This window comes from Sinohyriopsis cumingii, chromosome 2, assembly GCF_028554795.1.
Source record: "Sinohyriopsis cumingii isolate HCF-2022 chromosome 2, ASM2855479v2, whole genome shotgun sequence".
In the NCBI taxonomy this organism is placed as follows: domain Eukaryota; kingdom Metazoa; phylum Mollusca; class Bivalvia; order Unionida; family Unionidae; genus Sinohyriopsis; species Sinohyriopsis cumingii.
The window spans coordinates 74,651,218-74,678,826 of record NC_142962.1 but is presented as its reverse complement, the minus strand read 5'-3'; the positions used below and the strand labels follow the sequence as shown (position 1 = coordinate 74,678,826).

General features: G+C 36.0%; 1 protein-coding gene across 1 annotated transcript in view; it reads left to right on the top strand.

Moving 5' to 3' along the window:
• Positions 1-27,133, top strand: part of LOC149805193 (zinc finger FYVE domain-containing protein 1-like) — a 62,587-nt gene extending 35,454 nt beyond the window's left edge. The window contains exons 7-11 of the mRNA XM_089948324.1: positions 4,329-4,443; positions 8,760-8,930; positions 9,264-9,432; positions 10,116-10,223; positions 20,150-27,133. Of these exons, the coding sequence (XP_089804450.1) occupies positions 4,329-4,443; positions 8,760-8,930; positions 9,264-9,432; positions 10,116-10,223; positions 20,150-20,382 (796 nt within the window). The 3' untranslated portion in view covers positions 20,383-27,133. The remainder of the gene's footprint in view (positions 1-4,328; positions 4,444-8,759; positions 8,931-9,263; positions 9,433-10,115; positions 10,224-20,149) is intronic.
• Positions 27,134-27,609: the final 476 nt, after the last annotated feature.

Below are 27,609 nucleotides of genomic sequence, written 5' to 3'. Positions count from 1 at the left end.
CAGACTGCATTGCTTCATGAAACTTTGTATTTGTTATATCCATGATCTGTGCATTCTATCAGATTGCAGTGCTTCAACAAACTTTGTTACATTGATGATCTGTGCATTCTGTCAGATTGCATTGCTTCATGAAACTTTGTATTTGTTATATCCATGATCTGTGCATTCTATCAGATTGCATTGCTTCATGAAAATTTGTATTTGTTATGTCCATGATCTGTGCATTCTGTCAAATTGAAGTGCTTCATGAAACTTTGTATTTGTTATATTCAGGATCTGTGCATTCTGTCAAATTGCATTGCTTCATGAAACTTTGTATTTGTTATGTCCATGATCTGTGCATTGTCAAATTGCATTGCTTCATGAAACTTTTCTACATCCATTATCTGTGCATTCTCTTAAATTGCATTGCTTCATGAAACTTTTTCTGTTTTATCCATGATCTGTGCATTCTTTCAAATCACACTGCTTCATGAAATTCTGTATTTGTTTTATCCATATTTGTATTTGTTTCATTCATGATCTGTGTATTGTTCAACTGCATTGCTTCATGAAACTCTATCTGTTATATCCGTGATCTGTGCATTCTGTCAAATTGCAGTGGTTCTCTGAATTATCTTTAAGTATTGCTCATGTTGGCAGGATATAGTATATAACAGAATCTTGTGAACTTAATTACCCTCACAGTTCTGAATTGATCACCATAAAACTTCACGTTATGGCCATCACCACAAGATGCACATTTTGACAAATCACTGTGTTCTTTCACTTGAAGTTATTGCCCTTTTTGTCTTGCAGCTAAATCAGTATATGGTAGATTACCGTCTTTTCACATATATAAACCACACGCAAATATAATCTACACCCATGGATTACCTGCAAAAAATCACGGATTGGGGGGGGGGAAGTTGGGTATATCCTGTACCCATGTATTGTCTGCATGATCTTGGGTCCCAATACCGCTATAAATCTAGGCCATAAAGCAAGAACACTGGATCATTTTTCACATTAGTGTTATTTGGCCTGTAGATACTATACTGTACTATGGTCTTACAATTTCAGAGAAAATACTAATATTAACATGCATGTTTCTTTTGAGCACAATAATAATAATAATAATAATGAGGACTTTATATAGCGCCTAATCTTTAGAAGCTCTAAGCGCTTTGCGACATTAGACAACAGCTATAAGATAAAAAACATATAATGACATGATTACAAAAAGAAACACCATGAAATGAGAAAACATTTTTTTTAAAAAACATGCTGAGAATATTTAAGGTAGGAAACATTGTTAGGTCTTTAAGTTCTTGCAGTTGAAATAAGTGAGTTTTGAGAGCCCTCTTGAATGTGATCACTGTGTCTTTGTGTCTAAGTTCAGTGGGCAATTCACTCCACGTTGCTGGGCCCTGGTATGCAAAAGAATGCTGTTCATATGACTTTGTTTTCATAGTGGGAATAATGAGTATATGATTGTCAGAAGAGGAGTGTAAGTATCTTGCTGGTGTGTACACATGGGTGAGGTCGGATAGGTATGTTGGACTAGAGTCCGACGGTGAAATGTAGCACAGAGAACGTTTGATCCTGGGTCAAATGGATAGCCAGTGTAGGGTACAGAGCAGCGGGGAGGTGTGCACTGGTCGTGGTACTCTAAGTATGATCCGAGCAGCTGTGTTTTGAACTTTTTGAAGTTTCTGGAGCAGATATTGAGATGAACCAGACAGAATTGAGTTACAATAGTCCAGTCTTGAAAGTATTAATGAACACACAAGTGTTTTAGTGGCATCAACTGAAAGATATTTGCGAATTGAGCTGATGCATCTCAGCTCAAGATATGCAGCCTTGCATATGTTGATGACATATTGGTGCAATGTGAGAGTACTGTCCAGAGTAACACCTGGGTTTCCTACTGATTGTGTGAATTTAATGTCGGTGTTGCTGATATTTATTGTTTGAGGTAAAGGATGTGAATGAGAAAGTCTTTGTGTTGTCATCAAAATGGCCTCAGTTTTATCATCATTCATCTGCAGCTTGTTACATGTCATCCATGATTTCACATCAGAAATGCACCTCTCTATACCTTGGATGGTAGCATCAACTTCAGTTGGGTGGCTAGATTTGTATATTTGAGTGTCTTCAGCGTACAATTGGTGAGACACTGGATGATGATCTATGACACTTGAGAGCGACTTAGTGTACAGAATGAAGAGAACATGTCCAAGAACAGACCCCTGTGGAACACCACAACATAGATGAACTGGGCTGGAGTGTATTCCATTTGCAGATACAATTTGTGTCCTGGCGACCAAGTAGGACTTGAACCACAGTAAGGCTGTATTATGAATGCCAACTACATGCTGGAGACAGTGAAGTAATATATCATGGTCTGTTGTGTCAAATGCTGCAGATCAATCAAGGAGGGTGAGGACTGTAATCTTTCCCCTTCCAACGCAGAGAGAATGTCATTAACTACTTTTGGAAAAGTGGTTTCAGTACTGTGGCAAGGGCGATATGCAGATTGTACATTGCTAAAAAGACTGTTTGAATTTAGATGAGATACAAGCTGGGATAGGAGAACCTTTTCAAAGATTTTTGATATGAATGGGAGATTAGAAACTGGGCGGTACAATCAGTAATAGTTGACTGAACAATACAGACATGCGTAAGTTTTAAAGAATTATCAATACAGTCTAGATCCAAAAGGTCTGATGACTTTTACTGCAATTCTCAAAGATGAAACAAAACTACCTGCGATAACTACAGAGCTACTTTCATGTTTTACATTCGTAAGCAAACCAAAACTTGTACGTGATTGTGTAATACAAGTGACATTTCGAGAATCAGTTTTACAAAGCGCAATGCTGATCATGTGATGTGAACTGATGCTGGCTAGATGTTTTAATCAACTGGCAGATGAAATATACAACATATTATGTACATAGTTCATTGACCCTTCATGCAAAGTTGGCCATGGCACCTTTCAAGAGCGTACAGACTATTTGGAAGTGGTACATATAGCTGAATGGCAAATATTTACAAAAATGTTTTTAATAAATATTCATTTCATCTGAATGACAGTTTCATGTAGCCTGTATAAATTGTATTTTCTTTTCATGAAATGATTTATAAGTTGTTAGGTACTTAAAATAGCCCATTATTTTTACTTGTGTATAAAATGATGAATGAACAATTAATAAAAGGCATGCTTAACAGTTAGTTGAATATTTATGTACGTCGTTGCCTGTATTGGTTGCACAACTCCACTAAAATGGTATTAGATGAGCTTCTGCTATGCAACTATGCTGTTGGCTTCTATTGTACTGTTTAAGGCGAATAAACACCTAAATTGGCATGTGATGAAATATTTGGGAACCATGTACTTGACATTCTGCCAACAAGCGGATTGAAGTGGTGCAGACTTGTGTTATTTTCTTTTTGTGTTTGATCCAACAAATCTATAAAGTCTGATGTTTTGATAATTTTCATGTGAAAGCCGCATACAGGCATAGGTTGATAAAATGCTGCTCACTGTGACCTTCACCCTTTAAATTACATGTATTTGTTGCATTCAAACTGCAATGTTTAGTATTGTTATACCTTTTAAATTTTTTAACCATGGGAAAGCATTAATCATAAACAGCAGAGTTTAAATTGAGAGTGGTGCACTTCATGAAGGAGAAAGGAAATAAAGCAACAGTAAAAAGTTTTCTGTAGATGAAAAATCTGTTAGAGAGTGGCAAAAACACTTTAACTTGTGGCTTATCAGCCCATGTGAGTAGAACTATACCATTGTAAAGTAAGTTTTGAATTGCATGGAATATAATATTTGAAGAAAATAGCATTTGTGTTTTTAAATTTTTGCATACCCTGAACCCTTCCAGAAAAAACAAAAATTTGGATAACCCACAGGTTATTTATGAGAAAATTTGGTATGAATGCAACCAGTATTGACTTTTTGTTATGGATCTTCGTGGTTGGTATAATTTAGAATGCTTCTTTAAGGATGTTCATATTGACACATCTTTGTGCTCATGTGTTTTTGTAAAAAGAGTTTGCCTTTTTTCATTTATAACTAGATACAGTATAAAGAGGTCATGGTAGGTGTAATGCATGGGAGATTGGGGCATATTTATGTGAGCAAATTGCTTATCATTACATTTTAAATTTATTACGGCAGAAATATAGTGAGAGTATAATTATTTGTATGTAAATTAGTACATGGGCTTCAGAGTGTATGAAAATTGTTATAATCTGAGTATTAATAAAGTTTCTCTGTATTGAAACATAGTTTTACATCAGTCTAATGCAAAACATTTGTATATTTTCAGTGACGTATTAGAGTGTCGAAATTGTGGGATCATCTATCGCAGTCGTCAGTATTGGTATGGTAACCCTGAAATAGAAACCGTTGTACAAGTTGAAGTTATCCATATATGGCCAGGGGTATGTCATTTGTTCTCATATAGGAATCACCCACTTGCAAGAGCCAAAAATTTCTCATCTTCTCATATGCAATGTAATTTTACCTCCATTTAGCTGACATCTCATATAAATAGCTAAACAAAATTCCATTTTATAATTGACTGGTTTAGGGACATTGCATTGCACATTTTGTCTCATCTGTGAAAGAGCAGTCACTATAACCATCTGTCCATTCACGTGACCACAACTTTTAGTTGAGGTTTTTTTATGGGCAATATATCCAGTTGTTACCAGTGTCATCATAAGAATACAATTTTGTGTGTGTGTGTGTGTGTGTGTGTGTGTGTGTGTGTGTGTGTGTGTGTGTGAGAGAGAGAGAACTGAATTATGCAAGTTAAAACCATTCTTCACCAAAACTAATTTTGTTTATCTTTGGAAGATGATTTAAAAACCATTATCATTATGATACTTTCTGTTTCTTAGATGCACATCATTCAAAACATGAATCAGCATTATACTAAATTTGTAGAAAATATTGTAAGGCACCAAGATTTCAGTGGTATCAAGGTAGTTAAAGTAAAAAGTGTAAGTACTTAAGAGAAACCATAAAGCTTACGGCAACTGTTATTTAAAATCTGTGTCTGAAGATCAAGGTCATATTGCTCCATTTCTTACTGAACATTGATTCCATAAACATTTACAACCTGACATTCGACTATGTTACCTTGGCTGTTTCAATCAAAGATGGGTTCTTTGAATATCCCAGTTAGCAGTTTTGTCTGTATTCATTTGTGTTGTAAAGATGAATGCAAAACAAGACTAGTCTGCCCATATGGTGTGTCATACGGAGTTGCTTTGGAGACCAAATTTCATACTCAAAAGACTGCAACAAGTGGAAACACGAGGAGATCCAACACAGGAAACGAGAGAAACACATGAGCTTCCCTGGGGTCAGGACATTTTTAGAAGTCACATTTCCACTTAATGCAGTTGGGAAAACCTGTAGCCTGTAGTGCCCAAGTGAAGAAGACACATTCCACAAAAACATTAGTGTCCATAACCAGACAAATATTACATGGCTAGAAGACAAAGCCAAGGTCAAAGTCTTGAGACTTCGCAAAACAGTGTTATGTACCCCATATATTCTGAGAGAAGTGAATAATGCCATGCAAATAAGAACATTGCTGCTACAAACAAAATACCAGTTAAACCTATTCTATGAAAGGATAGCAAATTACTAGTCACAGCAGTCAGAAAAACAATATAACTTTCAAACACCCAGCTCTTCTAAAGAGAAACCAGTTAGATATTAGTTACCAAAAGAGTATCAAAATCCCACTGCTGTGAGTGGAAATGCATGCTGTAAACCAAATAAAGTTGTAGTTAGGCAGTGTGGGGTGGATTTGCCCCACCTTATGCAGAGTCACAGAGCAGCCTCAGTGTTTCTAATAGCCTAGTGAGTTTTTGGCATGGAGTGGGAGTAGTCAGTGTAGCAAAGCGCAAGATGTAAAGTCCCAATTTGTGACGAGGTGTAGCCATGGGAGACCACTATAGACCTTGAGTGCAAGTAATCTGTATTAATAAAGGTCCTTAAGCAGCATGGTGGAAAAATCTTTGGATGATGATGAAGGTATCACATTTCAGCGAGAAGTGACCTATGGCTCTGATGATAATCCGTTATCCAGAGTCGTTCTGTGATCGGTTTCCAGTTGCCATCCACATCTGTCAGACTCTCCTGGGTGAAATGGATATCACCAGCTATGATTAAGCTTACAGTCCTTACCTTGCGCTGTCTATACCACCACTCCATCATCTTGAGATGTTTCTGTATGAATGTTTCTTCAGTATCTTTGAAAAGAAAAAATTGATTAAATATGTAGATGTGCTCATGAATGTTCTGTATTAAAACAAGAAGCTTGGGAGAACCAACACATGTGCCAGTGGCCCATACCCAGCAGCATGTTAGAAGTACCACAATCTTTAGAAATTGATATGTCTCATAGAATGGAGATGAATTTGGAATTTGGATTTACATCAGGGGCCTGGACAGGCTAGAGAAAATGATGACACAACTTAGACTGCACCCTTGCCTAACTTTTCATGAGCCATGCATGGGCCTTGGACCAACCCTGGACCAGAAGTTAATGTTTTTTATTCTACCTCACTGATGGCTACTATGACGTGAACCATTTTGGCAGCTGCCTATATGTCATTCATGAAGGCTGTACAGTTATTTCTCATCCAGAATGGAAGTGAACTCATCCTCAGATAGGATAGGAAACTTTTTGGGAGGGAAATTTGAATGACCATTGTGACCCAGTGGTTGCAGTATAAAGGTCACTGTAGGGACATGATTGACAGTATATCAAGCACTTAAAAGAAATTTGATGAAATGGTCACAACCTTACCAGAATCTGACCATGACACTCCATTATCAACTTTTGAAACACTTAACTGATGCAGCTGTCTGTAAACTGCTTAAAAGTTTTAATAAATTGATACCAGTTCCAGTCTCGCAAATGTAAAGCCATGGAATAGATCATAAATCATAGACTCCTCTGCTATTTCGAGTCAAGCAAACTGTCAGATGTACAGGTTAGATTTAGATGCCAGACAAGCAGAGTTCAAGCTTTTATAAGAGAAGTTTTAATAAGGGGATGCCTACCTAATTTTTTATCCAATTCCTCTCAACTTCTTGTTTGTCCTAAAGGTAACATGGTGCAGTTTTGATATCTAAAATATGGTGACCATCTTGAAAATCTTTTCATCCGAAATGAATTATTAGATCCACACAGGGTTTTAACTTGAAGACTCCTTATGATATCTAGTTCATCATAAAATGAAAATGGTGTTGTTCCCATATGACCTACATTGCAGGCATTTAAAGACTCTTATCGCTACTTCTCCTGGATGTATGGTTATATCGGCATGTTTTCACTGAAAGATTTAATATGATGTTTTGTTGGTCATAAAAGAAAATGGTGTCTGTCTGATATCAGATATGGCCTCCAGAGCAGCCATCTTAAAAATCTTATCTTTCCCCAAACCGGAAGTTGGGGGCCCCGATTCGCTGAGTGGTCTAAAGTGCTCACCATTACGGTTCATTGCCATCTCACCTCTCTCTGCGTGGTTTCAAGTCTCAGGTTTGGCCAATGTGGTCATGTGAGAAAACCTGCCAGTAGCTTCTCGTGGGTTGGTGGTTCTTTCCCAGGTTCCCCAGGTTCTTCCTCCACCATTTATACTGGCCGCCATGTATAGCCTATCTTGTGCTGAAAAATGGCATTAAACCCTACAACAAAAACAAAGTCATATTGATATGGGGTTTTGACCAGAAGACTGTTTACGACATCTAGTCAGTCCTAAATTAAAATGGTCCCAATCTGACCTCCAGTATGGTTGACACGGTGGCTATCTTGAAAATGTTATTGCTACTTTGCTAGATGGATGGCTATTTTAAACATAGGGTTGTTATCAAGAAACTTCTTATAATATCTAGTTGGGTGCCAATCTTAATCTTACATCCAATGTGGCCACCATAGCAGCCTTCTTGAAAAAAACACTTTTCCTTCTAAACATTCAGTCATATTGGCATGGGGTTTTGACCAAACAAATTTCTGTGATGTTAAGTTGGTTCTAAAACAAGTGACGCTGATCTGAGATGCAATATTACCAGTTTGAAAATCTTATCACTATTCCTCCCTATTTGATGGTCTTATTGTCACCTAGACTTTCCATCAAAAGACTTCTTATGAAATTTATTCCGATCATATATCCAGCATGATGTCCATCATAATAATCTTGTTATTGTTCAAGAATATCAGAGATGGTTTCAATACATGGCAGCTAAAAAGAGGACATGATTTTATTTTGAAATATGAGAAGTTCTTGTTAGCTACTAGAGCAGTGGTTTTTAATTCATGGGTCATGACCCAAAACTGGGTTGCTGTGCAGTTTTGAATGGGTCACTGAGATCAACTTAATAATTTGACATTCCCTCCCCAAGTGCTTTCTTAGCATTTGATGGGTGGCACATCTAACACAACAAAACCTAATCCGAGTCCCATCCGAAACAAGAACTACCAAACGCGAGCATCAGTTGTTTCAAGAGAACTGTAAACCGATGTAGTTTATTATAATCCACTGTAAGATTTTCAGAGAGAGAAAAATTAAAAGTTGCAAATGTTTGCAAATTTAGAGGGAAACCATATATGTGAGTGTTACTTACAAAAATATTTAAATAAGGATACAGATCTGCCAATATGTACATGATGAAACTATGATTTTGTCAAATGTGCAAAAAAATTATTTTGATTTATTATGTGTTTTGTACTTGTCAGCAAACCTATGGCCAGCAGGGAGCTCACAATGCAGCTAGAAAAGTCTTAGATGGGATTAGCTTTGTTGCAGGCTCCCTTGCTAGCGTGAGTGCCATTCCAGCTAAAGCTGTCTCGAACTGGATGACAGATCAAGTTGCCCCAGCATATTGGGTACCAAACTCAAAGATAAAGGTATGAATTTTAAACATATGTTTTAAAACTCATCAATCCAGAATCGTTTGTTTCCACCTTCTTTTCATTTGGGTTTATGAGTTACCTGTTGAACCATTCAGAGAAGCCTGGGGAAAATTTGTTCTCAAAATTTGTCATTTAAAACGTGAGATTTTTCAGAGTCATTCCATTTCATGCTAATTCCTTCTTAGAGAACTGTTAAACATGGGACTGGTTTATAACTTGCAGCTTACTTTTGTGAACACAATGATTAGGGAGGTTCCCTAATTGAAGTTACCGTTTTATATAATTCTGTATGCCAGTTAATTGTGAGAAAAAAATATTATATTGCAGAATTGTTACAAGTGTGAGAAGGAGCTATCAAATGAACAGAAACATCATTGTCGTGCATGTGGTCAAGGATTCTGTGATGACTGTACCTCTTACCAGAGGGCTGTGCCAGATAGGGGCTGGATGTCTGAAGTACGAGTCTGTGAGGATTGTTTTAAGAATAAAATGTCAGGTATGGCTAACCTCAAGGATTGTACCTTTACTAATACATCATTGGGAAAAAGCAGTTATTATGTAATTTTTTATCTTACCCTGTATTAGGAGAAGGTGAGTACACCAGCATTGTTGACATATTGTACCAATATTTTGTGTTTTAAGCTTGCATGAACCTACATTTTTTGCAGATATAATTCAAGCATGAATTGGAGAACATAAAACATAGAACATAAAATTAAGACATTTTTTCAGATTTACTTCTGATAATTTGAAAAATTGATTTTAGATAACTGAGGCTTAATGTATTGTCAGTTAAAATAATAGTCCTGAATGCATTTGTGTATTAGGCCACTTTTACCAATTGCTTTTTATGTTTTAGTCTAAGCATGAGTGATGAATCTTAAATCAAATTTGATTTTTGTTTTGCATGAACGAGTCATTTACATGTATATTAGCTCACCTAAAACAAAGTGAATTTTACAGCAAATGGATTTTTGTTGTTTTGCAAAATCTGTATATTAACTTGAACCATGTAAAATGTAGTACTCTATTTGCAGAGACAGAACATGTTATAATTATTGATGTATTTGAAAGATAAAAATATTCAACTTGTTGCAAGAAATATGCATTCTTCAAGGAATGCACATGAATAGCATAATCTCAGGTATAGTTTGATGGTCTCTTTTGAATTCTTTTCAGATTCTACATCCAGCACAAGTAGTGACACCCAGGTGACAGCCAGGAAGGTGACAGAGACAGTAGGCCAGACATTGGGAATGGTGGTTAATGTGCTGTCCTACCCACTTGGTGAGTTATCTCCTAGTTGCTTCAGATGTTTTGTTTTGGGTGGGGGTTGTTTGTCTGTTTCAAAAGAAACTTTTACAATGTATCACTTTCAGCTTTGGTACAAGGTATTATTGAAGGTGGATGGAAGTGGAGAATCTAAAAACTTCAGATTACACCCTTTAAGGTGTTTGAGTCAAGAACTGAACACATGACTGCAGAGTTAATAAGCAAGTACATGTTCAAGCATAAATTTCTCCATTGAATACATTACTAAGACACCTTAGCATTAGGTAAAATAACTCATGCTTGATTCTGAATCCAGTCTATAAATAGACTTCAAAAATAGCATCTGAGAGGTACATTTTCTGGGATGCTATTACCTCCCATTGCCACCTTTAAGTGTCTATCCATCTACCAGATGTTCTTCAGTTTAAGCTTTCACTGTGATATTGCACTGTGATATTGCACACTTGTCATTTATGCCTCCCATAATCCATTTCATATCAACATTTTGCAGCCAGCTATCTTTGAAGCTGGAGCTGTTTAAGATATTTATTGCCATCACATTGTATAGTAATCTTTTTTTGTTTTTGGGTCTTAGTCTCCAATTGATGTGTCACACATGTTATAGTATGGTGTCATGGTTTCTCATCCTTTCAATAACAACTGACCAGCATGTTATCAGTTGAACTTTCAAAGCGGATCCAGAACATTGGTTTAACATCATCCCATCACTTTTTGGGAGGGGGGCATGGCAGAAAATGCTAGCAGTGACCACACTTGGAGTCATCTTGCCACATTGCCAAGCTCAGATCTGTTTACTAGATGAGATTAATTTCTGTAATGGTGGCATGCATCCTGGACTCAGTGAGATGCAACAACCAAATTTTTACCTGTCCAGACTTAATCCTTATCACTCGATGGTGTTTTAGTCTTTGCATTCTCGCTCACCTTTATCGTTTGATGGTAGTCTTGATGAGATTCATAAGCAGTCTGTGTAAGGTTTATCCCCATCTGCTGTACTGGTACACTCCTTTCATTTGTTGGTTGCATCAGTCATAGTAATCGAGGCAGGATAATTTGCAGTAAAAAGATAAGATGGCCAACCCCCAACAATAACAGCCTTCTTGCGCTCCTGCAAACTTAAGGCAGCTACAGGACTCATGGTTTTGCATTCAGTCTGGAAAACTGAAAAGGATGTCAGGTTTCTTTCCCCTCAAGCCCTACAGTTTCCTAACAGTAACACTGCTACAAAAGAAATGTAGATACAAGCTTAAATGAAAATATAAGTAGTGAGGAGTGGTTTGAGATTTATTTCCAGGCAAAATTTTATACTTAGGATACAGAGTCAATCAATCTCTTTTTAATTTTAATTTAGTTCATAGCAACTGTCACTAACAAGTTTTAAAAAAGAATTAAAATATGAGACAATGACAAAAGCACTTTCTGCCAGAATATCTGCATTATTATTTCAAAGTTTTGGTACCAATATTGTACATTTATCCAAAAGAAACAATTTTAGGAAATAAACAATTGGACATTCTATGCAATCTTTTGCTTATTTTGGCTGAATACACTTGCAGATTCAATATGCTCTTCCACTTATGCTTTTATGCAATTAGTTGAAACTCATAAGAACTTTGAAAAATATCCTGCTAAAAAGTTAAAGTAAAAAAGAAGACCAATTCCTCAAAAATGGTTCTTCATTGTGGAGACGTAACTTGTGCAGTTTGGTAAACAGGAACAAAAATCACAAAGTCTGTGTCACCTAGATGCTGTACAGTTGTGCCTATCTAATTTGTATGTCAAAACAGATTGCATGTGTGCCCTCTTGTCTTTTTCTGTGCATTGTAGATTAACTGATAAACAGAAATGTTTCATTGTAAGGTGACCTTGGGATGGTATTCCCCAAACCCATTAGTCAACCTATTACAGGGAGAGTAAAAAATATTGGAAAAAATACCAGTAACACTGCATCTCTGCTACCCACCAGTGCCCTTCCACACCAGACTCTTTCATTTTCATAAGACTTGGACCTATTCCCCAACAATAGTTGAGTAAGATAAGTCATTTCATATGGGCTTCCGATCTAATTTATCCAGACACCACCCTTTTCAGTGTCATCTTCCATGACATGTCCCAAATGACCCCAGGAAGGCAGATGTTTTACAGAAGATTGAGTTCCTGCTCAGGAAGTTGGCGGTGGAGAGCATCTAAATTATCCGTGCTTTTTCCTCCAGGCTCCTCTTTGTGCTGAAAAATGATGGAAGGGTCTGACTGGATATAGACATAAGCTGGCTCAACCAGTTTATTGCCACACTGAAGTTCTGGATGGAGATGGTAAGGTCAGTACAACTTTGTGAAAAAAGAGTGAATTTGCAACCAGCCCGAACACTTACTTTCATATACCTTCCATTCTTCGTCTATATTCATTTGAGTTACCTAGGATTTTGCATCTGTTTTGTACTGTCTTTCACCCTTCTTCTTAGCCCATAAGCATTCACAAAGACTGGATTGCATTGTTGCCTTCTTCAAAGACAGCCTCTTGCACAGCAGTGGCAGCATACATGGGTGATGTCCTGCAAAAACATGGTAAGACCTGTTCTTTTTTGGGTATCAACCATCTCCTCACCCATTTTTGTCATTTGTCAGCTGTGTTTCTTTTGAACAGGGACAGTTCTAGTCTCGTCATTTCCCAGCATTACTTCCATATTGGTGTGGAATTTCTGACTCAATATAAGCTGGCTAGCCTTTCCTCTCCAAAAGGCATTGGTTGAATTATCCAACTTTTTCAGAGTTGATCTCGGTGAAGATCTCTGCCTCAGCAAAAGAGTTCCTTTAGCTCATAGGTTTTCATGATGTGGCTGTGTATTTGCTCCATATTGCTAATGCACCCACTTGGCCTGTTCATACCCTGCTTCAATCCCATTGACCATCGGCTCTTGATCTAGACCAAGATTCATCACTTCCTGCATCAGTGTTGAGATTGGGTGGTTAGCGATGAGAATCCTTTTATCCGACAAGAGTTCGCAATCTCCACAGACTTAAGTTTGCTCAGTTGGAGGGTTTCACTTAAAGCATGCATCAAATCAGTCATTTGCAAGTGGAATCCAGAAGAGACAGACCTTCAGATCAACCTTTCTCAAGACTTCTCATGCCTTGAAGGACTTGCTGCACAGACGGGTGATATTGGTGGTGTCTGACAATTCTGTAGTGGTTAAAAAATCACCTCCAGGAAATAATCGAGTGTCTGGACCAGTTCGGCAAAGAGCAAGATCAATGCACATTAATGAGTTTATTTTGCACCTGTTTGGCTAAACTTGTTACCACTCGGTTGTGTGCATATTTCTGATCAAACTTGGAAGATAATATTTGCATCATCAAATAAGTTTGATTACATGACGTGGTCATATTGCATCATATTGACTGGTGTTCGTACCGTATTGGAACCCATGTTTCTGATCCAGTTTTAGTAAACTTGAAATAAGGGCCTGCATCATAAAGCTATTCAAATGAGTTCGATAATGAACAAAATCTACGTGTATTAATCAGGTGATCTCAGTTTTGAACGAGCTGAACAGTTGCCACTTTTGGGGACTATATTTCTAATCAGATTTTGATAAATTTGGAATTTAGGTTTTAGTGATGAACATCTCACATTAATTATTAAATTCTGTAAAGAGCCATATTCACACATTTAAATGCATCTGATTGGCTAAAATTGATACCATTCTACAGACTATTTTTGTCTGATTTGGTGTAAACTTAAAAATAGATTTAAATCCTAAAACTCTCCAGTGAGATTAATTATGAGCAAGATCTACACATGTTAATGAAATTTATCGCAGTTGGAATTAGCTCTCAGAGCCTACACAATTTAGACTATCTTTTGTTGTTTGCTTTTAAAATACTTTTTCCATCTCTTTTTCTCACTTTTTCTCGCCACACACGCACACACACACACACATGCACACACAAAGCAAGGGAAGTAACCCATGAATACAAGATATGTACATTTCAATAGATCAGTTCTTAAAAGTTAGCCAAGACTATATCTTTGGAATTAAAATGAATAATTTGTAATTTATAACAGAAGAAGAAAAGTATATAATGTACTATTGTTAGAAATAATGTACAATTGCAGGCTAGTGTAAACCGTGTACATGGTTATTATTAAGGATCAGACTTTACACACATATATTTGTTTGCAAGCAGTTCTTTTTCTTTTCTTTCTAATATTAATTTTGCTCCAGGAAAAATATATTTCTTGTATAAATCAAGGCTTTAGTTTATAAATTAATTTGTAGACAATTATGTCTAAAGCTTAGCCACATTTGAAATTTGTAAATTTAGTTAAGACTTAAGTTATGCATAGAATTGTGACAGCTAGAAAACCCTTTACTTTTAAAGCACATGAAGGAAAGTGGCATTTCTTTCTAGACTGGCATACATAACAGCTGACATTATTCCCCTCCCAACTGCTGTACCTCAGTTGGCTAACGTCTTATTTTAACTTAACAAATGGAAGGACTAGCACCCATCACCAAATTGAGACACCGTGAGAGAGAATATATTGGTCACAAAAAGATTTTGTCAACCCTGTTGGCCAATTTCATTCCTTCTCATCCCCACTTTCTTCTTGTTTCCCAGATGTATCATTTTATGGCTGTTTTCATCTTCTTCACTGAGGCTTCTTTCCTACAGGACATGATTTCTGGTGACTGTTGCTTCATCCTAAAGGGTAGGCGAATTGTATGCTCTTGTCATTTGACTGGTACTGTCTCCAGTGTTGGATGGTGGGTTCTGGTGATGCAGCACAGTTTCATTGCCAAGGATAGATTACAATCCATTGTCAGACAGAATAGTCAATTTTTTCCCCCCATCCATGATCAAACACAAGGTTGCAGGATCTGGTTCATGCATTCTGATGCTACCTGAGGGGCAAGAAAACCTGACAGATTTTACTTACTGACATGGCAGAAAAGCAGGATATAACCTCTCAACCTCTCAACCACTGACCTCATCACTCAAGTGGGTCATTTGATCATTGTATTTGAGCTCTTTGAGAACTAGATACACCTCATGCAGTTGTCAGTTGCATGCATTTGCAGTTGACTTTTTTCCATTTCCTATTTACATGATCAGGATTCACTTAAGACTAGACTCTCAAGGGACTGTTGGCAACTAAGTTTAATCTTGTGGAGCCTTTGGTAGCTGTCCAAAATGATCACCAGACCCTGTTTATGTTCAGTTTTTCACTTTTTTGTGGGTTTTAACTGCGCTTTTAACCCATTGACTGTATCATGCTGAGGAAATGGGAACTGCATGTCTTTCACAAGAACACACCAAGGCAACTTACCTGGGCTGGCCTGGGCAGTTATCAAACCCAAAACCCTTGGATTATGATTCTGACACTCTACCGATTAGGCTACCACAGCTCACACACCCCACCCCGTTCATGACAGCACAACCTTGTTTCATGAGATTTGATCAAAAACATGGTTTGTGCCTTTTGCTGGATTTGTGGGGGAAACATTCCATCAATAAGGTTTCAGAGTTCTGCAGGGTTAACTTCACAGTATGGTGTTCCCTGTTGTGTTGTCTCAATTAGGAGGGTGGTTTTTTTCTTCCTTGAGGATGCAATCATATTGCCTCTCACTGCTCTGGTGGCTTAGTGAATCGAGCATCCACATTGGATGCAGGCGGTTGCGGGTTCAAACCCCAGTCAAGTCATAATAAAGACATAAAAATGGTACTAACAGCTGCCTTGCTAAATGCTCAGCATTACGAGGTTAGCATTAGGACTGGTCAACTTGGTGTCAGGACAATGTTAAAAATCCAAATCACACACATACATATTGCCCCTCAAGGAGTGACTTAAGATAGATTACACATTCATCACACTGGCATACATAGAATAGTCAGTTACATGATGTATACTTACACTATACTGGGCTATGTGTGAAGTCTGTTACAGATTCTTGTGGCACCTGTCAGAAAGTCTCCATTACAGAAGTCCATAGATTTTAGCTAAGAAGCTAAATATTATCTGCCCACCTAGGTGGTGGTTAGAGTTATCTCCCTTGATTCTGAAATTGGCATCATGCCGAGTAGCACACTCTCTACAGACAGTGAGGCCTCACAAAATCCATACAAGCAATTTAGAAGTTTTCTTTCTTAAAACTGGAGTAATTTCAACTTCAAGGGAAGTATACTCCATTTATAGATATCAAACTTTTTGGTTCCTTCTTTCATTGATGACAAAGTTTCTAAATTTTTGTGTTATCACTTTGCCATCTTCACAAACTTAGGTTCCTTTGTTACATACCTGTACATGTTGTGATGGTGTCCCCTCACATCACTATAATTGTATTAAAGCAGAGCAGGTCTGGTGCATAATATAGAAAAGTCATTTAATGTTTCTGGATAATTTCTCCTTTCTACAGATACATAAAGGTAAGTTTTCAGTATTGTCTTGTCTTTGCATCCACTTCCTTGTTATATACATGACTCTTTAATGATTTTACCTGTATAGCATGTTGCAGGGCATTTCCTTCAGGTAACATTGTCTCACCTTGGATATTGTAGTCTACTCTGTAAGTATCAGTAATGACACTTAAGTGCTTTTTTTATGTGCAGGTTTTATGTGTGCTATTGAAAACTCATTTTTATTACTGTATAGCTTATGCCATAGTCAGATATGTACAGTTTTCTATATATTTTACTAATAGCACCCACTTTATATATGTAATTACTGTAAGCAAAGCTTAGTGATTTTACCTGTATAGGCAGTCGAAAATTGGTCTTCTTGCAGGTAACTCTTTACCCTAATTGATTATTTAGCATCCACTTAATAAGTATTAATTGTGACAGTTCTCAACCTGTAGAGGCCACATGTGCCCTTTTACAAGTATTTATGGTAGAGTGTAGCTCTGCTTGGACATTCCTAAGTTCATGTACAGACTGTCTACTCAGTTTTGTCTTACAGATTTAGACCTTGAATGAGACCAGATTGACAACCATTTTATGTGTAGTTTTTGCTTGTTGTATTTCTTTGACATGTCAGACTTACATAATATGGACAAAAGTCTGTGGACAGTAATTACATAGGTACTAAAGGTGCAGAAGCATACCTTGAGGGACAGAGACATCATCAGCTTGCACACAAAGGTTCAAAACCATATCATTTGCTGGAAAGCAAGACAGCAACAGCAGCCTAAGATCTCAAATATCAGAATTACATCGGAGACACCTCTGCAAGTACAACCTCTAGCAATTATGATCTGTATGAATGCAAACACAGAGGAGGTGGGGCAAATTTCCTACCATTTTAGGATGCCAATGGAAAGTGGCCCTCTCACCCTCATTATTTACATATCAACATTCTCAGGATGAAAATCATTCTGAAAGCTTTTCGTTGATGTCTAGATAACCTGCATGGGAATAGAGTTCTCATTCTGTCCAACAACTCCACTGTGGTGAATTGTCACAAATGGCATAGCAGAACAAAGTCCCCAAAACTTTGTTTTCTTGTTAAGGATTGACTAAAGCAATGTCCTCAACAACAGATATATGTCCAAGTTTGACATACCCTAGGCTGGATAATGTATTGGTGTTCTCATTGTCCCACAAGAACTAATACAAACAGAACAGTCTCTTATCCATAAGTTTTCACTGAGCAGGTGCCTGATGTGATCGACCTATGATGGACCTATTGGCAACAAAGTGGAATGCCAAATCCCAGCCTTTTGTCTCACCAGTTCTGAAGCTAAAAGGCCTGGATAATTGATGCTCTATCTATAGATTGGAACAACCAGTTGTATACACCTATCATGCAATACCTAAGGTTCCAAAGGTGATATAGGATTGTATACACCTCTCATGCAATACCTAAGGTTCCAAAGGTGATATAGGATTGTATACACCTCTCATGCGATACCTAAGGTTTCAAAGGTGATATAGGAAGCAAATGAATCATATTGTCTCATCATCCTGATTACTCCACTCAAATTGGAAATCTTGCAATGGAATCACCAGACATCAAGATATTCCCTTGTCAGTATTAAGCAACCACCTGACAGGTGTTTTTATCCCAGCCCAGAGTTCCCAAACCAGCATGTCTGGATATTATAATATATGCACTTAAGAACAAGCAGTTCTGAGAACTAGTGGTGGAGAATCCCACAAGCAAAATGGCTCTTTTATCTTAAAGGTGTATGAAGGCAGTGGAATATATTCACACATGGGTGTGCACAAGAACACTTTATACCTCTGCATTCATCCATACGTCAGTAGCTAACTTCCTATAGCTCTTTAATGAGAAACAATTGACATCAATCACAATCAGAATCAACTGTTCCACAGAACTCTTGCACACTGCATTATCATTAAAGATAGGATGTTGTACAAACCAAAGACCTATCCAATCTTGTCTTAATTTTGTATTACACATGTCCAGTTATGTTCGATTCTTGCCCAAGTGGAATCTATCATGGGTACTAACTTGGCTGAACAAGACACCATTTGAACTGCTTTCAGTAGCTTCATTGGTAAACCTCCCATACAAGTCCAGCCTCACTGCATTGGTGGGCTTGTCTACATGCAGTTCTAACAAGATGGGTCAGTATCACTCACGAGGATCCCTCCTTTCATTGCCAAGAACAGACTACTGTTCATGGATAATCAGACTTGGACAATAATTCCTGTCTACTCACTTCATCTCAGGGTCATCTACAGGATCCAGTGCATGTACTGAAGTGGTACTTAAGGAAGACTGAACCATTGCAAGAGGGAGATTATGCCTTTCCTTGCCTTCAGCAGGGAAAGCACAATACATATCAAAACAGACACTTTTGTCCTGGATAATGTGGGCTTTTTGTTCTGTATCAGAAATAACCCCACACTAATGAACTTGCTTCACATCTCGGCTCATGAAGTTAGGACAGTTGACATAAAACATTGCCTGTGGGCAAAACTGTTATTATCCAGGATGTGGGATCCGAGTAAACACTTTTTTAATCATCTTTATGATCTTTCATCATCATCTTAATCATGGTGCAAAAGGTTATGCTCCAGGTCATTTCACAGCTTCATAAGGATGTGGCTTCATGATTCCCTTTTGATTTGCCTTTTGATGCTGCTACCCAGTGTTTGGAGTATCTTTTCCAATCCGGATATCTAGAAGCTAGCTGACATACCTTAAGGGACAGAAGATGATCTCTTCAGGGTAAAAAAAGCTGTATCTCCCTCCACCTGTGACCTATTCTCCTGAGGTATTATTATCAGATGACATATTTGAAAAAGAAACCAATTTTATTAGTAAAATGTTTCTTTGATAATACTTACCTAATCATGTTACAAATACACCCTCCCAGCGTCCCCACAGTTATATCCATATAGAGAGCATGTCTTCCACTTCTGTAGTAATTGTAATTTAATTGCCACCTTGATGGGAAGATAACTTTTCAGCTAAAAATGTTTGATCTTGTTGGACTAGATTTGTGAGGAAGTAATATTTCTCCTAAGGTGTTACGATCAGGTAGGTTAATATGTAAGAAATATATTTTACTAGAAAAATTTGGTTTCACTGGCAATCGTCCAAATGATAAACCTGTATTATTGGTGCTTAACAATTTGTAACATAAGCCCACACAGCACACTTTCTATGCAATTTTTCTAATGCGTTTTATTTGTGAGTGATAGTTTATCTCTTATCCAAGTGATGTCTTATCTACCGAAGATGAGCTAAAAAGACAAAAGCTTTAGGCATTTAATCATGTTGTCCATACGCCCATTTAATTAATTATGTTGCCCATTTAATAAATTATTACAGAACTGATGGGGTGATGAATTAAAGTTCTTATCTAGGATTAAAATTGAATGTATCAGAACTTGTCACGTATATGCTTTATAATCTACTCTGAAAATGCAAATTTCTTTTTTTCCAGACCTAATAAAAGACTCTGCACGTCCTGATTATTGGGTGCCTGACTCTGAGATCAAGACCTGCTGTGTTTGTGAACAGACATTTGGGCCAAAACTAACAATACACCATTGCCGTGCATGTGGCCAGGGTGTTTGTGAAAACTGTTCCCCCAACAAACGCCCAGTGCCAATACGGGGCTGGGACTACCCTGTTAGGGTCTGCACCAAGTGTGAGAAGAAGAAGGATAAACTTTGACAGCAATATGGGTTTCATAGATGAACATTTACAATTAATTTAGACATTTTTTTTACATGTATTATGAAGCCTGCCTGGGCTCAGAAAAAGGAGGCCTCTTGTTTAACTTCCATTCCACAAATTTATCCTTAGGTAATCTGGTGTAGGTGTTTTTTTTGTCATTATATACTTTTCAGTGCATATTTATTTTATCAAACTTTGTTTGATTATTAGACTTGATAATACCAGTGTATTTCATAATTATTCGTTTATTCTGTATTATGATTGTAACATGGATTTTTTAAAAAAAATGTGGATATGATTATATAGATGTATTTTCATTTCTAAAGATATTTCATTTTTGAAAATATGTATGAAAATTTCTAATAATTCTTCAAGAATGTATTTATTTTGCCAGTATAATTTCTGACACAAGATATCTGGAGAGTAGACTTGAAACAACCAAGATCTAGAAGTGCCTTAGCATAATGCACCTGCAGATCCAGGTCTGTGTTGTTTGTTCTTCTGATTACTCTATTCAGACTGTACAGACCCAGATCTGCTAGCACATTATGTGATGGCAGATACGGGTCTATGCATTTTTTGGGTGGACTCATGAGTTCATCAGGAAAAAAAGCCCTGAAAATGTCTTAATTTAAGACAAACCTTACTCTAAAGAAACATTTACATTATGATTCATGTACAGCCCAAGATGAGATTCAAGTTTAAATATACGGCCATTAACTTTCAGCTGTGTGGAATCATGAGATTCTTTCATTTCATTTACAGCTTCAGCAACAAAATGCGTTAAAATTTGTACTGCGTCTGCCCTGTCAAATTGTACAGGGACCAGTTAGCTGCTCAAGTCGTAATTTTTCTCTGGAAATATTGACAGTGGCCATATATGGACCAGTTATTTATTTGTTCACATTTTCCTCAGGAAATATTTATAATAGATTGCGAAGTAGATTCCTGTTGGCAAGGTCTTACAACAAATCCAGACCTGCCAACACTTAACAATTTTGCCGTAAATCTTACAAAAATTACCCGTAACATACGGACTTAAGGGATACAAGCAAAAACTATGGAAAAATTATCTTTGAGAAAAATCTGGATAATTGGTTCGTCCATGTTTGATTTGGATCTGGGTTTCATATTAGAATTAGTCAGATTAGTCAGGGAACCAGAATAGCTTTACAGCAGCACCCCAGACGCATTAAACTGCACCTATTTGTTCATGCAAAGCGTCTGCATGATCAAACTGTTGATTATATAATTTTTTTAAAAATAGCATCCGGAAAGTGATGCATGTTAAAGATGAAAGGAAAAAAAAGCTTCTAGAAAAGTGTTAATAATCAACACAGAAGAATAAAAAGGAGTATTCAGATTCTTGTGAATAAAAGCCGGAAAAGACACATTTATGTTTATTGGACATCATATGCCAATTTGAGTATGTCTCGTGGTGGGAGATATGATTGCCGTTGTCATGTGAAATGGAAAAAGAATTTCCAAGAATTGCGTCAAGTTGAGAGATGGCAACAAGCCATTGAGTTGCATAGGGTGTGCAACTGTACTAGTGGTGATTTAAGTCTACACGTACTTTACAACATTTTCAGTTGAACATAATGTTTATCGTTGCTGCATCGAACTTTTAATTATGTTGTGCAGCTTTACAATAGCAGTTATTGATATTTGTTACACCTTACTGAAAACTGGTCAATCTTACGGAAAAAAATCAACTGCCTTACTGAGACGGACTTGTCAGGGTTGGCAAGTCTGCAAATCTTTTTTCACATCTGATTAAACCTCTGTTGAGCAAGGATTAAGAACATTTCTATCACTCATAATGTGACTGCGTTATTTCATGACATTTCCTTTTGTCACATTTGTAATGCATACATATGCTGATTTCCAGTATTATTGAAGCATTTTACAGTAAATAAAATAAGCATTAATTGCAACACATTTCAACTTAAAATACACAATTTTTGGAAGTGGTGTCATGTAAACAGGCTGTTTTGCTCGGTCTGATTTAGCAACAGGTACAGATTCTGTACTCTGGTTTCAAGATGAAATAGCCATTGTTATAATTGTACCAAAAAATGTAATTCTGAAATAAAAAAAAGTTTGTCAAAGTTAAATTGACAGCTGTATCGTCAGTTGGCGTCTTGTTGATTGTTGTGGATAAGAGTGGAATTTAACATTAGTGTCATTGTGCAAGTTATTTTCAGTTCACAATGTTGACACTGCAGTGTCATTGCCTCAACATTCTTGACCACTGTTATATGTCATGTAAAGTTTAATATGGTATATTTCACTATAAACCTTGTTCATCGTTCTGATGATTTTTAATGAATTTGAGGTGGCAACATTGACATTTGATTCCTTTACTTGACAGCTGCGTAAACTTCAGTAATGAAACTAGCACCAACAAGGAAGATAACCCTTTATTATTTTGAAACTAGCACAAACAAGGAAGATAACCCTTTATTATTTTGAAACTAGCACAAACAAGGAAGATAACCCTTTATTATTTTGAAACTTGACTTAGATCTGATTTTCAAAACAATCACCAGGAATTTGCTCTTGTAATTTTAGTGCATTCTTATGAATAAGGCATTATATTAGAAATGATGTACCAAAAAGATTATTATACAAGTGTATAGTTAAGTATGAGGTTGGTCCTGTCAGAGTTGTGCCTTTTGTATTTATATTCCTTACAAATGGGGTTTAATAGTCTATTTGTGTATTGGTAAGCCTTGTCTGTTTTAACCAGTATTGCAAGTTATTGGTGAAACCTTGTACACTCATTAAAAAAAACAAAACACATCCGACGAGATTTAAAAAAAATGTTTTTATAACACGTTGAAGCTAAACTAGTTTTTGTGAATTCAGTTTCATAATGAGACCATTGAACTGAATATTTTTAAATAGCATTTTAGAACTGTTGTCATTCATAATATCAATAAATGCAAAGTGTTAATGCGAAGTGTTAAGTTACTGACTACCCAGGAATCTTATTTTAAAATGAGGTATAATTTCATTAGCCTAGAATGGACTTCCTTTTTTTGATTAGGCTGGTTCTGGTTTTATTTTACATTCATATGATCTTGTAATTTTAAATTCTTCAAAATAGTCGGTATTGCACTGTGTGATTGAATTGACTGTTTTTCATTTTTATATAACCACAATACGCCTAATTCATGCTTTTTATATTGATATGGAATGAATGGATTATGCTTTGAAAAAACCGATCATACAAGATTAGGTTCATTAAGATGTTTTTCAGGCTCTTGAAACAAGTCAGATTTTCTTCCTCATAAACTCTATGCCTTGTATTATTTATCTTGTAGTGAAACAGTTATAAAATAGTGAATTTTCCGTGCTTGCCTTGCTCATCTTTGAGATTTTCAGGATTTCCTCCAACTTAACTCCAATCTTCTGGTGCATTATGCAATGGCAGATATGGTTTTTTATTGTTTGCAGTTGGACCTGACTTGTATATAGTTATTTGCAGCTGGAACCGAGTTATATGTATCGACAGTAATATTGATATTGGCTGAAGTATAATAAGCAAGATAATATAAGATTTCAATTTGAGGCAAAAAAAATTAAACATTTTTAGTGAAACTGGACCCAGAACACTTGGGTGAGGAGGGGGGGATTTTATACCCTCTGCCTTAGTCTCCGGGCTCAAGTACTTGAATACACAAAACCACATATGATGCCAATACTTTACAGTACCATCACATAATGGAATATAGCGGAATCCTGTCAAGTCATTTGCATGACTGTTAATTATATTTTTTTTTTAATTCAGCAAATTGAACATTTTAAACTGTTTAAACTGGTATTTAATTTTTGGGTGAGCGGCCATCCTACGGGGAGACTAGGGCAGAAAAGGTAACTTTTTGGCATACAACATCAGAAACACACTTAGAAGTTATAAACAGTAATACCTACTGCTTATTTGTTCTAAAGCAAACCTCTGAAAGATTGACTACTGCATTACTTTTGCCCTGATCACAGGATACTGATAAAAAAGAAGTGTTGAATTAGACTTGCTTCCTGCTCTACTTAGCTGATTAAGATGATGTATCAAGTTATCTTTACAGATAAGGTAAGACAAAATTATCCTGTAATTTGTATCTTCAGTCATAAATTCAACATAATATTCTTAATATAACCTAATATAAAGAAACATAACTTTATACCATAGCAGTAGTGTTACTCATGGTACCACCACTACAACTATTATTATTATTATTATTATTATTATTATTATTAAATTAACAATGTCTTCTAAATCTAGTCCAATAAAAAACAAATGATTTTACACCATTGCAGTAGAACTACTACTACTCTGCTATGATAATACAAAACCAGTTAATATTTTGATAATAATAATAATAGTACTATTATAAGTGGTCTCTCTCAATTTTCTGCATTGAGGGAGAAGTGACATGTCTCCATTCTGAAAACCAAGGATGGTCTCTGTAATGGAAAGGGAAAGTTTTCGCATATGCAGTATACTATTTTTATCAGTGGTCTGAAAGCAAACTTTTATTTTTCTGTCAGTCCAGCAAAGCTGTTTTATTTCAGATGCATTTATCATTTGAAAAGTATTTATGTAGTTGCTTTAAACTATATTTTAATATAATGTTGTAAAGTTTTTTTAATTCTCTACATTTGTAATTAAAAAAAATTTTATTTCACTGTAATTATGATACAATTGTATTGAAGTTTTGATGAACATTTCCTTACAGTATACTCTGTATTTGCATATTAAGTGATTAGATCAATAAAAGTCTCATTGAGGAAAACTCAGTAATTTGTATTTGTGTTGTTGTGTTGTAATGAATGTTGATGCTTCTTGTAATGTGTAATAATCAAATGTTAACTTTCTTTGATATCTTGTCAGTGGGAATAGTTCTTGTAATGTATAATAATCAGATGTTAACTTTCTTTGATATCTTATCAGTGGGAATAGTTCTTGTAATGTGTAATAATCAAATGTTAACTTTCTTTGATATCTTATCAGTGGGAATAGTTCTTGTAATGTATAATAATCAAATGTTAACTTTCTTTGATATCTTATCAGTGGGAATAGTTCTTGTAATGTATAATAATCAAATGTTAACTTTCTTTGATATCTTATCAGTGGGAATAGTTCTTGTAATGTGTAATAATTAAATGTTAACTTTCTGTGATATCTTATCAGTGGAAATAGTTCTTGTAATGTGTAATAATCAAATGTTAACTTTCTTTGATATCTTATCAGTGGAAATGGTTCTTGTAATGTGTAATAATCAAATGTTAACTTTCTTTGACATCTTATCAGTGGGAATAGATGAAGAATATTGCAGAATTCATGCCTGTTTTCAAACAATTGGCAGCACGTAAATTGTCATCTGCTGAAAGGTGAAAAAAAAGCATGCAAAACAGCATGACATTTTGGGTTGCATAGCATACGTGGATTAAGAAGTTACGGGTTTAAGTCTCTACGTGATCATTGCTATAGGCCAGGATTACAACACTAAATTTTCAAATAAAATCTGTACTCAAAGTTGTGCATCATTTTTGGGTTTTAGCTCAGCTGGGTGGCCTAGCATCATGCATACATAATCCAACATCCAACATGCATCAACATTTGCTTTTAAAACTCTGTTGTTCCAATTTTACCTCACTTGGCTTGCCGTTCTAGCATGACAGATGATACTGATTGGCTATAAAATAAAAATGTCATTACCACAATAGAAAAATCTTTAATCAATGGCTTTTCCAAAATTGCTCAACAGAATTTGACAAAATGTGAATAAAAGCGTCATGGTCTGAAGGACTGCCAGTTGTATGGCACTGTGTCCAACAGGTATCATCTGGGATGTGGTTTGAAGGACTGCCTGGACATGATATTTTCCATCTAAAGTATGTCATATCATTTCATGATTTAGCACTTACATAACACCAGGAGGGGGAGGGGCATTGGATTTGACATAAGAGATAAATAATACATGCATATACTACATATATTCTGGTACACTTATTTCAGCTAAATAAGCATGTGTGTAATTCTACACAACTTACCTTAAGGTAAGATGCAAGGAGTAGATGAAAGGAAGGAAAGTAATAAAGATGACAGAAACTGGAGAATAGAAACGGAAATAGTTACCGTTATAGTTTCAAGATATCATCTCAATATACCGTACGACAGTACTAGCATTTCTAGAAAACAATTATAAGAGCAAATATATACATGCATACTGATATACAAAATATGCACATACATGCATACTGATATACAAAATATGCACATATTCATACATACACATACATATACATATATGTGCATACCTACATACACATGTGAGACAGAAAGGGTTATTTTCTTAAAGTGAACACTTCATTCAGGGATTACATTAAAAGAAATTACATGTTTCACTGTTATCAACTTTTATAGTCACTACTTTATTTCCCTGTAAAATATATTTTCACATGATTCCATTTAGTAAATAACTTGTGTACTTTGAATCTCACAGGTCAGACTTATTATCTTCAGAGAAAAGCGGGATCCTATAAAATGTATGATTTAGTTCCGTGCACTATCACACTTCAGTATCATACGTCTATATTCTCTTAATTTTGTAGAACTCATAAGATGATGTATATTTTAATAATCTTTGTCTCAAGCGTCATATGTCGATATTGGTTCTTCGACTTTACGATTATTTCATGTTCTTGTAATCTGCTAATATTAAAAAGTCAATACAGTTAATTTGTTTTCCTTTATATAAACTGGTCTCAGTGTGCTAATGTTTTGGTTACTTTCTTTTCATCGATATATACTGGTCTGAGTATGTATTTGAAAATATATTTCTATAGAATATTTATTTATATTAAATTAACCCTGCATACTAAAACAATGAGCACCGTATTTGATTTTCATTATCGGAATTTATACTGTATTATTTAAATATATGCATGATTTTGGTCCATTGGTTCTCAACAATGGATGGCACTTACTGACATGTATCTGCATTAAAATGATGCTGATAAACCTGAATAATTGCAGCGTTAATTGCCATCAAAAAAATATTTGTTTGGCTACTTATTATGAACAGACAATCGTACTTTTCAGAATATTAGTTCTGAATGAAAATGGTGCAGATCTGACCACCAACGTATCTTATAGACATTGTGGTCAAGTCAAAGGTCATTGCTTGCATGCTTGACTTCACTGACCTTGTCATT